Source organism: Oncorhynchus mykiss, chromosome 9, assembly GCF_013265735.2.
Source record: "Oncorhynchus mykiss isolate Arlee chromosome 9, USDA_OmykA_1.1, whole genome shotgun sequence".
Classification (NCBI taxonomy): domain Eukaryota; kingdom Metazoa; phylum Chordata; class Actinopteri; order Salmoniformes; family Salmonidae; genus Oncorhynchus; species Oncorhynchus mykiss.
The window spans coordinates 42,389,851-42,404,682 of record NC_048573.1 but is presented as its reverse complement, the minus strand read 5'-3'; the positions used below and the strand labels follow the sequence as shown (position 1 = coordinate 42,404,682).

Sequence of the window (14,832 nt, the reverse complement as noted above, 5' to 3'; positions counted from 1 at the left end):
GCATGTACACAACAATAATGACATCTACAGTATAATAGTGTGCTTTGATATTATTTAATTACAACATATATTAAATACAACAATTATTACACTCTCTATTCAGAGGTTATCTTGTAAATGAAAACTGCAGCCATCTCCAAACAATAGATACATTGCCCTACCCCTTTGAATGATTCCCTTTGGTTTCGCCCAAATTTGGCTTTAGACGCGTGTTCTCCCTTCAAAAGCGGTTCGTTCTAATCATTGGCTGTGAGGGTTTGCGCTTCTTGTAGATTAATTCGCTGTCAATGGCCCGCTGGTGGACCTGTTTTCTATGAATACCTTGGCTTTTTACAGCCAAAATGCCAAGTATTTCCGTTGTTATGGATATCTTATATTGTTTATGGATATTTCCAATGGTAGGGGCTGTCGAAGGTAAGAGAGAATGCTGCTTTTTCTTTTTCTCGTCTGAATGCATAATTAAAACGTTCATGGATGATTGTCATTGTGAATAAACTCTCACCATAAATCCATTAATTATACACCATCAATTATTCATTTCGTAAGATATTGGGCAAATATCATGTACATCTAGGAGTGGGGTGGATTGTGATGGTAGTGTAAAAGTAAATAAGTCGTTTTTATTATATATGTTTTAATGTGACAACAGTAAATGCTTTCTGGGGGACTGTCACAATTGTAACGCCGTTATTTTGTATGCATCAAAGTCTGATGAAATTCTGTTGAGAGAAAAAACTAACGTTAGATAAAATACTCCAAGGAAATACAGTATATCGATAGGTAAAACAGTGCTTCAGTCATTTTAATGGTTCTTACCACAAGTTTTGACTCCTAAACTACCTGTAGTCAATATACAGTATGTTATAGAAATGTATCTGCTTCATAGCATATAATATTGGGGGGGGGGGGTACTTGCAGTGAACAAACCATGTAACCCTGTAACCCCATCTCAGTCATATGTGCTATTTCTTTGAAAATAGAATGTAGGTAGGCTATGTTAAATAGTCTGCCAATATGTTAAATGCGATGTTGAATCATCTGTATGAATGGTTTTGCTTGCAATTCAATCACTCACTCACGCACACACACACACACACACTCACACACACACACACACACACACACACACACACACACACACACACACACATACATACATACATACATACATTAAACCAATTGTTTTTTATTTATTTAACTATGCAAGTCAGTTAAGAACAAATTCCTATTTACAATGATGGCATACATACATACATACATACATACATACATACATACATACATATATCAATAACATGGTAATATATCTTTATGATATAGGTATATCCTATTATTTGTACTAGTGTAATTTTAAAACAAGCAAATATTCACTATGATCAGCACTCCATGGGATTTGTTGGTGAAGTGTTGAGTTATATGCTCTCTTAGTCATTCCACAACACTTCAGGTGTCTTCTGTATTTAATGAAAGATTAATCAGATGCGGGGATGCATAACTGACCTATGATGGCTAAATCCAGCGCAAAAAGGCTTTTTGGATTGAAAAGCTGATCCGGCCCTGTGGTGTGTTTGGCCTGTCTTTTGGATTGAAAAGCTGATCCGGCCCTGTGGTGTGTTTGGCCTGTCTTTTGGATTGAAAAGCTGATCCGGCCCTGTGGTGTGTTTGGCCTGTCTTTTGGATTGAAAAGCTGATCCGGCCCTGTGGTGTGTTTGGCCTGTCTTTTGGATTGAAAAACTGATCCGGCCCTGTGGTGTGTTTGGCCTGTCTTTTGGATTGAAAAACTGATCCGGCCCTGTGGTGTGTTTGGCCTGTCTTTTGGATTGAAAAGCTGATCCGGCCCTGTGGTGTGTTGGCCTGTCTTTTGGATTGAAAAGCTGATCCGGCCCTGTGGTGTGTTTGGCCTGTCTTTTGGATTTTCAGGAGTTGAGAGTTAAAGCTACTTATTCTGAGTTTTGAACATTTTATGGCAGAATAACTTAGAGATTCAGGATTTCCTAATTTACTTGCATGGCCACATAGAGTCCTTGCTCTGGGCCAAATGCTACGTCACACCCACGGATATTATTTTCTTCTCCGCAATGAGTCTGGATCTGAGTACCTCCCCGACCCTTCACCGAATGTGAACACATTTGGGGCCGCCTGTTTGGTCCTGAAACCGATGGGTTGGGCCAGAGCAAGAACACAAGTGAGTAAAGCGGTGGGTTGAAAATGTGTCATTGGCTTTGTAATCTGATTTGTTAGACACCATCCCATCTCTGATGACTTTGTTTTGTACAACACCCCTCGTGCCCCTCGTCACTACGAATGACTTCAATGATGGCAGTCTCAGATTGAAGTATGTTGCGAACACAGAATTTAGCGCGAGTCGTCAGGCTACTGCTTTGGTAACAACAGTGTAACAAATTGTAATGACATATTAACTAAACCTGTAATTAACATTGAAAGGACATTTTAAGTTATTAAGAGTAATTATTACTTATCTCTCTCTCTGCAGTCACTGAAGTAGTTACAGTAAGAGTAACTACTAGGCCTTCATGTGAAATTTTTACCTTAGTTACATGGTTCATGCACAGCAAGATATGTGATAAAAATCACAGAAAATGACTTAACAAATGTGTTACTGGTTAACAGTATGGCTGCCTAACTGTGACTGTTGTGCTTATGTCCATAACATCATGCATGTCCAAGGCCTATTACGATGTCACCAACCTTCTGACTAAAACGAAGAAAATAAATCTATAGGTCTAGAAGCCTTTTAATAATTCCCCTCAATTGCTTCAGTCAGTCAAAAATATCTGAGTTGTGTGGGATCATGTGATGTCTGTCTGTCAGTTCTTGGCCCATGTGACGTCTGCTTGCTCTGCTCTGCTCTCCCAGCCTGCTGTCCCCTCCTGTCCCTCTGTTTCAGCTGTGAGACCTCCCTCCCTCCCCCTTGTTGGGCTGCACAGCGTCCATGTTCCCAAGCCTTTATGTAAGCTGGGCAGACCTGACCGATTTCAGCCACGTCAAGAGCTATTGGCTCAGCATTGGCTTCCATAGTCTGGCTGAGAAATCATATAGGATCTCTCTCTCACTCTATCTCTCTCTCCCCATTATGTTCTGTCACACCACAGACATTTTTTCTTTTCTTTACCTGACTGGGTTCTTTGTAGTGGTTGGTTAGTTACACATGCCAATTGGATGCAGATGGTACCCATGCATGTGAATGTAGGTATTTTTTATCCAGAGAAGAGGAGTGCAACTGTAAATGTTTGACACGTAATGGCTGAATGGCTGTACTTGGGTGGCTCTGCAGTTCCAACCTCCAACACTACTCTTCTTTTTTTTTCACGAATGGTTTTTGCTTTTATGAAACATACAGAAAGGCTCTCTTCCTATCCATGCCTACTGGCAAGGACTGTGTGATACAGAATGTCTTGTTCACAGCATATACTGTTTGATGGTTCTCCTTTCCATCCACCTCTTTGGTCTATCTATACACTTTTTACTATGGTCAAATATCACAACAGCTCTGCCGCAAATAATCATGCCATGCATTTAGTTAGCTGTTTTTTTTTTAGGGTGGTGGATGATTATACATTATGGTCGTTAACTATTTGTTATGATGATCTATTTCTATTTCCTCTTTACTGACGTTTTTAGCAATGTCTTGCGACTTGCGACTGACTGAGGCCATTTTGGTCCACCTTAAGCCCTTACCTGTCCATTTGTTCTAGACAAAACAAAGCACTTATTTTAAACACAAGTTCAATAAAAATAACTGAATCCTATTTTCTTCACTTGTATTTTCAGTATAACCAAAGTGTTGACATGACACCTTTGCCTTTTGCTTCCAAAAGAAGCATAGCCTTTCTGCTCTTTGGAAGTCAATCAATATGCAGTGTAATGCTGCTCTTCGGTGCAGTACTCTTTCCCCTCTGGGAGCAGTGGCAGAAAATATTTAGCATCAAAACAGCCAATGACCTACTTCTCCTTCTTCCCTATGGTGGGGTTGCAAAACGTGGTTACACTTACATGACTGAGACACTTAACAGTGTAACATGTAAATGTTACAATCTATATATACCGTAGTTATGGTTATAGATTTGTTATGAGTCTACCCTTGTTTCCAGGTTGGATTAAAGCCAGACAACCGTTCGCCAGACAAGATGGACATTGGGTACAGTGAATGAACCCATTCTGGAACTGCAAGCACATGTGCCAAAGAAACAAACCTATCTCTTGGTCAGATTTGTTAAGGTTTTTAACCTGTGGAACATTGACGCCTTTGAATGTAAAACGCTTCCTTGTATTAATTTTGCTCCCTCTGAATAACAACAGGTGCAACGTTTCACTGTGGCAAAGGCTTAGTAAATCATTGTCATTATACAAGGCTTGGCACTCATTTTTTAATTGGAACAGGATCAGGATGTGGTCCATTTGGGACTTTATGTGATCACCAGTGGGTGAAAAACCTTCGTCCTTGTAAAGTCATTGAAAAGTAATTGACATTGGAGAGTGGGAAACCCTGATGAATGATGCTGTTCTGAGGTTTACTGAGGTGAGTACTCCAGTGACAGAGGCAGGATCCACCCAGGATCTACCCTGGTCGCAGTAAATAACAATAGCGGGGCTATATACAGGGTGTACCGGTACAGAGTCAATGTGCGGTGGCACCGGTGTCAAGGTAATTGAGGTAATATGTACATGTAGGTAGAGTTATTAAAGTGACTATGCATTGATAATATCAGAGAGTAGCAGCAGCATTCCAGGGGGGGGTCATTTGATTAGTTGTTCAGGAGTTTTATGGCTTGGGGGTGGAAGCTATTTAGGAGCCTCTTGGACCTAGACCTGGTGCTCCGGTACCGCTTGCCGTGCGGTAGCAGAGAGAACAGTCTATGACTAGGGTGGCTGGTGGAGTCTTTGACCATTTTTAGGGCCTTCCTCTGACACTGCCTGGTATAGAGGTCCTGTATGTCAGGAAGCTTGGCCCCGGTGATGTACTGGGCCGTACACACTAGAGGTCGACCGATTAATCAATTAATCAGAATGGCCGATTAATTAGGGCCGATTTCGAGTTTTCATAGCAATCGGAAATCAGTATTTTTTTTTTACACCTTTACTTAATCTTTATTTAACTAGGCAAGTCAGTTGCCTAGAACTTGTTCTCAACTAGCCTACCTGGTTAAATAAAGGTGAAATAAAAAATAAAAAAGTTAACACATTCTTATTTTCAATGACGGCCTAGGAACGGTGGGTTAACTGCCTCGTTCAGGGGCAGAACGACATATTTTTACCTTGTCAGCTCATGGGATTCAATCTTGCAACCTTGCAGTTAACTAGTCCAATGCAATAACGACCTGCCTCTCTCTTGTTGCACTCCACAAGGAGACTGCCTGTTACGCAAATGCAGTAAGCCAACGTAAGTTGCTAGCTAGCATTAAACTTATCTTATAAAAAACAATCACTCATAATCACTAGTTAACTACACATGGTTGATGATATTACTAGATATTATCTAGCGTGTCCTGCGTTGCATATAATCTGACTGAGCATACAAGCATACAAGTATCTAAGTATCTGACTGAGCGGTGGTAGGCAGAAGCAGGCGCGTAAACATTAATTCAAACAGCACTCTCGTGCGTTTTGCCAGCAGCTCTTCGTTGTGTGTCAAGCATTGCGCTGTTTATGACTTCAAGCCTATCAACTCCCGAGATGAGGCTGGTGTAACCGAAGTGAAATGGCTGGCTAGTTAGCGCACGCTACTCGCTCTCAGCCTTAGGGTGCTTGTTTCCCTTGCTCTGCATGGGTAACGCTGCTTCGATGTGGTGGCTGTTGTCGTTGTGTTGCTGGTTCGAGCCCAGGGAGGAGCGAGGAGAGGGACGGAAGCTATACTGTTACACTGTCAATACTAAAGTGCCTATAAGAACATCCAATAATCAAAGGTTAATGAAATACAAATGGTATAGAGGGAAATAGTCCTATAATTCCTATAATAACTACAACCTAAAACTTCTTACCTGGGAATATTGAAGACTCATGTTAAAAGGAACCACCAGCTTTCATATGTTCTCATGTTCTGAGCAAGGAACTGAAACGTTAGCTTTCTTACATAGCACATATTGCACTTTTACTTTCTTCTCCAACACTTTGTTTTTGCATTATTTAAACCAAATTGAACATGTTTCATTATTTACTTGAGGCTAAATAGATTTTATTGATGTTTTATATTAAGTTAAAATAAAAGTTCAGTATTGTTGTAATTGTCATTATTACAAATACGTTTTTTTTAAATCGGCCGATTAATCGGTATCGGCTTTTTTGGTCCTCCAATAATCGGTATCGGTATCGGCGTTTAAAAATCATAATCGGTCGACCTCTAAATAATATGCATATATTAGTATCTGGGACAGAGTAGGAGGCAGTCCACTCTGGGCACGCTATTCATCCAAAAGTGAAATGCTGCCCCCTATCCCAAAAAGGTTCATTGCTATATTGTAATTACTTCGCCACCATGGCCTATTTATTGCCTAACCTCTGTTATCCTACCTCATTTACACATGCTGTATATAGATTTTTTTTTGCAAATTAGAACTGGTTCTCAACTAGCCTACCTGGTTAAATAAAGGTGCTTTTTTTTTTTTAAAGGTGTTAGTGCCAGCATCAGTCTGTGCTGGTATGTAAGATAGCTATGAAAAATACAGATGAAAACTCATCTGTATTTAGATAGATACTCTTCCTCAGGCTTGCAAAACCTCGATACTGCCTTAGATATCGTATACCAGCTGTTGTTTAGATAAATGCATAGGCCCCCACCCCGTGTCTTACCAGAGGCTGCTGTTCTAAAGTGTATAACCCGCCAGCTGTATGTTCTTAATGTTGTCGTTCAGCCACGACTTGGTGAAACATAAGATATTACAGTTTTTAATATCCTGTTGGTAGGATAAACGTGCTTTCAGTTCGTCCCATTTATTTTCCAGCAATTGAACATTAGCTAGCAGGACGGAAGGCAAGGGCAGATTAGCCACTCGTCGCCTTACAAGGCACCCTGATCTCTTTCCGCAAAGTCTCAGTTTCCTTGTCCAGTGAATAACGGGGATCTGGGCCTGGTCGGATGTCTGTATTATATCCCTCCCGTCCGACTCATTGAAGAACTCTTTGTCCATTTTGAGGTGAGCAATCGCAGTTCTGATGTCCAGAAGCTCTTTTCGGTCATAAGAGATAATAGCAGCAACATTATGCACAAAACAAGTTACGAACAATGTGAAAAAACAAACAAAATAGCATTGTTGGTTAAGAGCCGTTAAGACGGCAGCCTTCCCCTCCGGTGCCATCATCATATCTTGGTCAAAACAGTGAGGGCTAACTGTAAAGATCAGCAGAAGAGCTGTAAATCTCCTTATTACTTTACTCTTATCAACTTTAGTGAACTCACATTTTTCCAGAGTGAGCCTACCAGTTTACTTGCCATTTATTTTCTATACAGTGCCTTGCGAAAGTATTCGGCCCCCTTGAACTTTGCGACCTTTTGCCACATTTCAGGCTTCAAACATAAAGATATAAAACTGTATTTTTTTGTGAAGAATCAACAACAAGTGGGACACAATCATGAAGTGGAACGACATTTATTGGATATTTCAAACTTTTTTAACAAATCAAAAACTGGAAAATTGGGCGTGCAAAATTATTCAGCCCCCTTAAGTTAATACTTTGTAGCGCCACCTTTTGCTGCGATTACAGCTGTAAGTTGCTTGGGGTATGTCTCTATCAGTTTTGCACATCGAGAGACTGAAATTTTTTCCCATTCCTCCTTGCAAAACAGCTCGAGCTCAGTGAGGTTGGATGGAGAGCATTTGTGAACAGCAGTTTTCAGTTCTTTCCACAGATTCTCGATTGGATTCAGGTCTGGACTTTGACTTGGCCATTCTAACACCTGGATATGTTTATTTTTGAACCATTCCATTGTAGATTTTGCTTTATGTTTTGGATCATTGTCTTGTTGGAAGACAAATCTCCGTCCCAGTCTCAGGTCTTTTGCAGACTCCATCAGGTTTTCTTCCAGAATGGTCCTGTATTTGGCTCCATCCATCTTCCCATCAATTTTAACCATCTTCCCTGTCCCTGCTAAAGAAAAGCAGGCCCAAACCATGATGCTGCCACCACCATGTTTGACAGTGGGGATGGTGTGTTCAGCTGTGTTGCTTTTACGCCAAACATAACGTTTTGCATTGTTGTCAAAAAGTTTAATTTTGGTTTCATCTGACCAGAGCACCTTCTTCCACATGTTTGGTGTGTCTCCCAGGTGGCTTGTGGCAAACTTTAAACGACACTTTTTATGGATATCTTTAAGAAATGGCTTTCTTCTTGCCACTCTTCCATAAAGGCCAGATTTGTGCAATATACGACTGATTGTTGTCCTATGGACAGAGTCTCCCACCTCAGCTGTAGATCTCTGCAGTTCATCCAGAGTGATCATGGGCCTCTTGGCTGCATCTCTGATCAGTCTTCTCCTTGTATGAGCTGAAAGTTTAGAGGGACGGCCAGGTCTTGGTAGATTTGCAGTGGTCTGATACTCCTTCCATTTCAATATTATCGCTTGCACAGTGCTCCTTGGGATGTTTAAAGCTTGGGAAATCTTTTTGTATCCAAATCCGGCTTTAAACTTCTTCACAACAGTATCTCGGACCTGCCTGGTGTGTTCCTTGTTCTTCATGATGCTCTCTGCGCTTTTAATGGACCTCTGAGACTATCACAGTGCAGGTGCATTTATACGGAGACTTGATTACACACAGGTGGATTGTATTTATCATCATTAGTCATTTAGGTCAACATTGGATCATTCAGAGATCCTCACTGAACTTCTGGAGAGAGTTTGCTGCACTGAAAGTAAAGGGGCTGAATCATTTTGCACGCCCAATTTTTCAGTTTTTGATTTGTTAAAAAAGTTTGAAATATCCAATAAATGTCGTTCCACTTCATTATTGTGTCCCACTTGTTGTTGATTCTTCGCAAAAAAATACAGTTTTATATCTTTATGTTTGAAGCCTGAAATGTGGCAAAAGGTCGCAAAGTTCAAGGGGGCCGAATACTTTCGCAAGGCACTGTATATTTTTTACATTATTCTATCAATTCATTCCAAGGACAAGTAGTGTTTATCTGACCTTTCAAGGATAAATCCTAACTTAAAATACTTGTGTGTAAACATTCAGACATAGAGTAATCTGAGTCAGTTGTGTGAAAAACAGGAGAACATAAGATACATATTATTTCAAGTTTGCACATCTAAACCCTTTATGTTATGCAGTCACTATGTTTTTCTTGACTTGATGAATGTTACTGATTGGAAGGAGAGTGCACACACACTTGGTTTCTCGGGCAGAAAACAATTTCAGCTTTTGATGGAATTGAGCCCTACATTTTTTGTTGCAAGTGTACACAGGTAAGTAAGCAGCTTTAACTTCAAGTTAATTTGAGTTCAATGTACTTGATCCAGTGTATTGTGACAGTGATGTAAGCATCACCAGTCAAGTGTCTTCCCACCCAATATATCATAAACCCTCTAACAGTACAGAGATAGTGACAGAACTGGAGCACTAGAAAATCAATGGGTCCCAATTCCCCAATTCTCGAAAATGCTCTATGCTGCTCCCAGTAGCAGTAGCATACGAAAGAAGGTAATTTACTGACACAATCATAATACATCAGTGTGTCAAGGCTCAGGAGAAGACCCAGATGCAGACAGTTTCGCAGTAACAAAAGTTTATTACAACAGGGGGGCAGGCAAACGACAGGTCAAGAGCAGGCAGAGGTCAGTAGTCCAGAGCAGAGTCCGAAAGGTACAGAATGGGAGGCTCAGGGTCAGGCAGAGGTCAGTAATCCAGGGTGGTGTGACAAGGTACAGAATGACAGGCAGGCTCAGGGTCAGGGCAGGCAGAATGGTCAAAAACCAGGAAAGCTAGAAACAGGAACTAGAGACAGAAAGGAGCGCGGGAAAAAATGCTGTTATGAAAACAAAATGAACTGGTAGCAGAAAAACAGAGAACACAGGTATAAATACACTGGGGGTAATGAGGAAGATGGGCGACACCTGGAGGGGGTTGAGACAAGCACAAATACAGGTGAAACAGATCAGGGTATGACAGTATGCAGTATTTGTCTGTCCATGGAATGGAAATGGATATACAGTACTTTAGCCTCATTTGAAAAATAATCATAATTTCTCAACTTCTTTTGTATTGTTATAGTATATTGCCTACACATACCAAAAACTGAAAGGACTTGAAAAATATGTAGATAAGCTATGTGCTTGTCACGTGTGCTCCCTCTCCGGCCTCTAGGTCACCAGGCTGCTTGTTGTGGCGCACACCTGTCACCATCGTTACACTCATCAGTGCATTATGACACTCACCTGGACTCCATCACCTCCTTGATTACCTGCCCTATATATGTCAGTCCCAATGGTTCCTTCCCCAGGCGTCAATGTTTCTGTTTCAGTTTCCTGTCTGTGCGTTGTTCGTGTTTCTTGTTTTGTATTATGTTTCATTTGTTAAAACACTCACTCCCTGAACTTGCTTCCCGACTCTCAGCGCATATCGTTACAGTGCTGTATCCAATTCGAGTTAAGTCTATTTTTGCTGCCTAGATACTTACATCACTTTTACTTACATCACTATGCTTGTTTTGTTTACAAACTTTGGGATGGCTTGGGTTCATTCATTATGTAGGAGTTATTTCATCATCATTTAACTTGTTCAGTAAAAGTGGGACAAGGAAAATAAATGTTTTGTTGTATGTCCTGTGAGATTCAGCAAGTACATTTAGGGCTGGAGTACGTGTAACAGGGTTGGTTATGATTCCACTTGACACTGCAGAAATATGTATTTGATGTTTATGTATTCTTATTGGTTTATTGAATTTACATATCAATAAGGAGTTATGCTATTGGTCATGCTTGCAGATAGGGGGAGATCGCAAACGTCAATTCTTCCCAGTCTGATATTGACATGCAAGCGGTATGTCACGTTCTGAAATACTGTATTCTATTTTCATATTTACAATGTGTACGAGTTCACTAGATACATGTGAAACGGCTAGCTAGGTAGCGGTGGTGCGCGCTAAATAACGTTTCAATCGGTGACGTCACTTGCTCTGAGACCTTGAAGTAGTGGTTCCCCTTGCTCTGCAAGGGCCGTGGCTTTTGTGGAGCGATGGGTAACGATGCTTCGTGGGTGACTGTTGTTGATGTGTGCAGAGGGTCCCTGGTTCGCGCCCGGGTATGGGCGAGGGGACGGTCTAAAGTTATACTGTTAGATTGATGCTGTTGACCCGGATCACTGGTTGCTGCGGAAAAGGAGGAGGTCAAAAGGGGGGTGAGTGTAACGGATGTGAAACGGCTAGCTTAGTTAGCGGTGGTGCGCGCTAAATAGCGTTTCAATTGGTGACGTCACTTGCTCTTAGACCTTGAAGTAGTGGTTCCCCTTGCTCTGCAAGGGCCGCGGCCTTCGTGGAGCGATGGGTAACGATGCTTCGTGGGTGACTGTTGTCTGTGTGCAGAGGGTCCCTGGTTCCCGCCCTGGTATGGGCGAGGGGACGGTCTAAAGTTACACTGTTGCACATGTCCTGGTGTATATATGTGTATGATACCTGTTAGATATTTGGGGCATCCTGGGATTTGCTTTTGTATGTTATTGCTGTAAGAGTGAGTTAGCTAGCATGCTCTAATTGTATTGGTTGCATTAGCCCCGCTAATTCAGTCATTTCCATGCTAACAGACAAATAACAAATCTATTGACAGAATAAACTACAAATCAACGGAGCTCGCTGGCTGGACAGTCCTTTCTTTAAAAACACAACGCAAGAGAGTTATGAAGTACAGTCACAGCTGTTACAATGGTGCAGAGTCCAGTCTTCTTGTCTTCGCTGGGCAAACTGTTATATACACACACACAAACAAAAATTGCATTTTTTTGTGAGTAGGGCCTGGTTGATACCTGTTGAGGGCACCTGGTTCTTATTTGACAGGTCAACCAAACCAATTTTCTTTTCCAAAGGAATTGGAGTCCAAAATTACCACGTTGATCAAATGCTAATTATTTGGGAAGAAATGACTTTAATTTTCCTATATTCACTGCAATGTAAGCATTCCCACATCTCCTACATATGCTCACAACTCTTTTCCTGACATGGCTTGATATGGGGCAATGGACGTGTCCAATGTGCTTTTTCACACAAATGCCAAAACCAGAGATGATTGAAGAAATGTGTCTCGGTCTTGACACAGTGGAACGGTAGCCTACTGTATTCCTTTTAGAGTATGGCCACTTGAGCAGGCAGGCAGGTGGTGAAGGCTTTTCAACTGGAGCATGTCATGTTGGCTCAAAGCTATGCTGTGAATTAATTAACCTCCCATGAATTATTCAGCAAGTTTTAAGAGCTATCCATGACATTTTCCATTGTTCCTCTTGGGAAAACAGACAATGATTTTAAAGATGTCAAATTGCGTAAGACTGTTTTGATTCTTAGCTGACTACCTGCCAGTATAAATTCATAGGCTCTGGCCTTGAGAATGTCTACTCCGAATAATGCAATAACATCTGCTTCGAGATAATTTATTTAGATTATCAGAGGCCCCATTCTTCGGACAGTAAAAATCTCGCAAACTTGTCAATGGCACAGTTTCACCATTTCTTACCATCGTAATCTTTCAGGATGCACCAAGATATTGAATGAACATCATCAGTATTAACAATGTGCTGCTGTTATCAACCTGAGCAAATATATATTACACTGATTCAATTTGTAGCCTTGGAAGAACATGCATGAGCCAAGATGCTTTGAACCATTTAGTCCAATGTGCCATCTCTCTCTGCATTCTCTGATGCAGGCTGGTCTCTGTGTGTGCTTTAGTGGAACATGCCACAACCCTGGGATGTTCCCCTGCAATGCTAATATAATGCAATGCTAATACAATGCTAATATTGGGCACCCAAGTGGCGCAGGGGTCTTAGGCACTGCATCTCAGTGCAAGAGCCGTCAATACAGTCCCTGGTTTGAATCTAGGCTGTATCACATCTGGCCTTGATTGGGAGTCCCATCGGGCGGCACACAATTGACCCAGCGTTGTCTGGGTTTGGCCGGGTTAAGCCGTCATTGTAAATAAGAATTTGTTCTTAACTGACTTGCCTGGTTAAATAAAATAAAATATAAATATATATATAAAAGCAGCAGAAGAAGCAGGGCCATAAAATGGATAAATAAGAAATGTGGGACTGAGAGTTTCAGTGTGGCGGGAGGCACATTGACATAAAAGCCAGTGAGTGAAGCCCAGCGATGTGTCCCCTGGGTTTAATCCAGTGTGGCGTACAGAGCGTGGCGCAGCCTGCAAGGATTATGTGTGCTGGACTTAGTTACTCTCTCCTCCTCGGTGCCCTACTTTTCATTGAAATATGGAGAGAAAGACAGTGAGAGAAGGAAAGAGGGAGCTCTATATTGTAGGAATGCAGGGACAGATGGAGTCAGACGGTGGGGAGGGGGACGTGGAGCCAGAGAGCGGGAGAGAGACCTCTCTAACTTTATTCCCCTCTCCCTCTCGCATGTTAAATTCTGGTTTAAGAATACTTATGGGGCGGTAGATAATGGGGGATTTGTCTATCCCTTTGACCATATTCTCAACTGGCTGGTAGAGCATGTTTTGACAATGGAATTAGAAGTGGGTATGAAAACAATCTTCACTTGAACGTGATTGGTCAACTCCCCACTCCCTCCTGTATCAATTAATTTAATTTGTATACTTTTCGGTTGCTGCAGTTGAGCGTTGTTGCACTCTAACTTTAAGAAAACTCTAAATCAGTCACCGAAGATATGGGATAAAAGGCAGGAATTCAGTTGGTGAGGGATTAATATGGCACCCTTCCTGTTAGTAGAGATGAGTAGGAATAAGAAAATAAATAGTTACAATGTAAAAAGGCTAAAAGCTAGAATTTAGTAACAATGTTCTCAACCAGGTAGTTAATATTCCATTAAAAGGGATGGTGGACGAAGAATATATATATATTTTTTTTAAAGTATTCTTTTGGTGAAAAATATTATTTAATTGTTGACAACACACGACATTAGACAACATAAATTGGATTAACCACACTTCATGACCCATGCGGTCTATTAATCAATATTCAGACTTAAGGTCACCGATAAATATGACTTTAATAGTAATAAAACACTGCACTTTGTCATATATTATCCCAAAATATACAGTGCCCTCGGGAAGTATTCAGACCCCTTGACTTTTTCTACATTTTGTTAGGTCCATTTTGTTAGGCCTTATTCTAAAATGGATTAAATTGTTTCCCCCCCTCATCAATCTACACACAATACCCCATAATCACAAAGCAAAAATATATCTTCAAAAAAATAATCACATGTATAAATATTTTTTGTTGTTGAAATATCAAATTTACATAAGTATTCAGACCGTGTGAGTGTGAGTTTTTGTCATAACCCAGTTCGTGAGAAGTGACAAAGAACACTTATAGGACCATGAGGAATGAGTACGATGGGAGACAGAGTGCTGGTTTCAAGTGCAGGGCGCCACAGGTGTTTCTTAGTAAAGGATAACAAGAGGAGGCAGGTCACACACAGGGATTCCTAAAAGGTAACAGTACAGGCAGGGAAAAGGCTAATAACGGAGTCCTGGATATCAGGCAAGAGGTTGATGGGATCTGGAGAGTGAGCTGCGTTCAGGGGATATATCTGTTTGAGAGTGTGGGCTGGAAAGTGAGCTGCGTTCAGGGGATCTATGTGTTTGAGAGTGTGAGTTGGAAGCAGATGTTACAACCAGGGCACAAATAATAATAT

At 41.1% G+C, this 14,832-nt stretch overlaps 1 protein-coding gene across 4 annotated transcripts in view; it reads left to right on the top strand.

The window, feature by feature from the left end:
* The first annotated feature begins 220 nt into the window (after nt 1–220).
* Nucleotides 221–14,832, top strand: part of LOC110532127 (ephrin type-B receptor 2) — a 58,581-nt gene continuing 43,969 nt past the window's right edge. For 3 of the 4 annotated variants that reach the window (XM_036988043.1, XM_036988042.1, XM_036988040.1), the window contains exon 1: nt 222–414. In XM_036988043.1, the coding sequence (XP_036843938.1) occupies nt 342–414 (73 nt within the window). In that variant the 5' untranslated portion in view covers nt 222–341. Of the gene's footprint in view, nt 415–14,832 lie in introns of all 4 variants that reach the window. The other variant, XM_036988041.1, reaches the window with a different exon arrangement.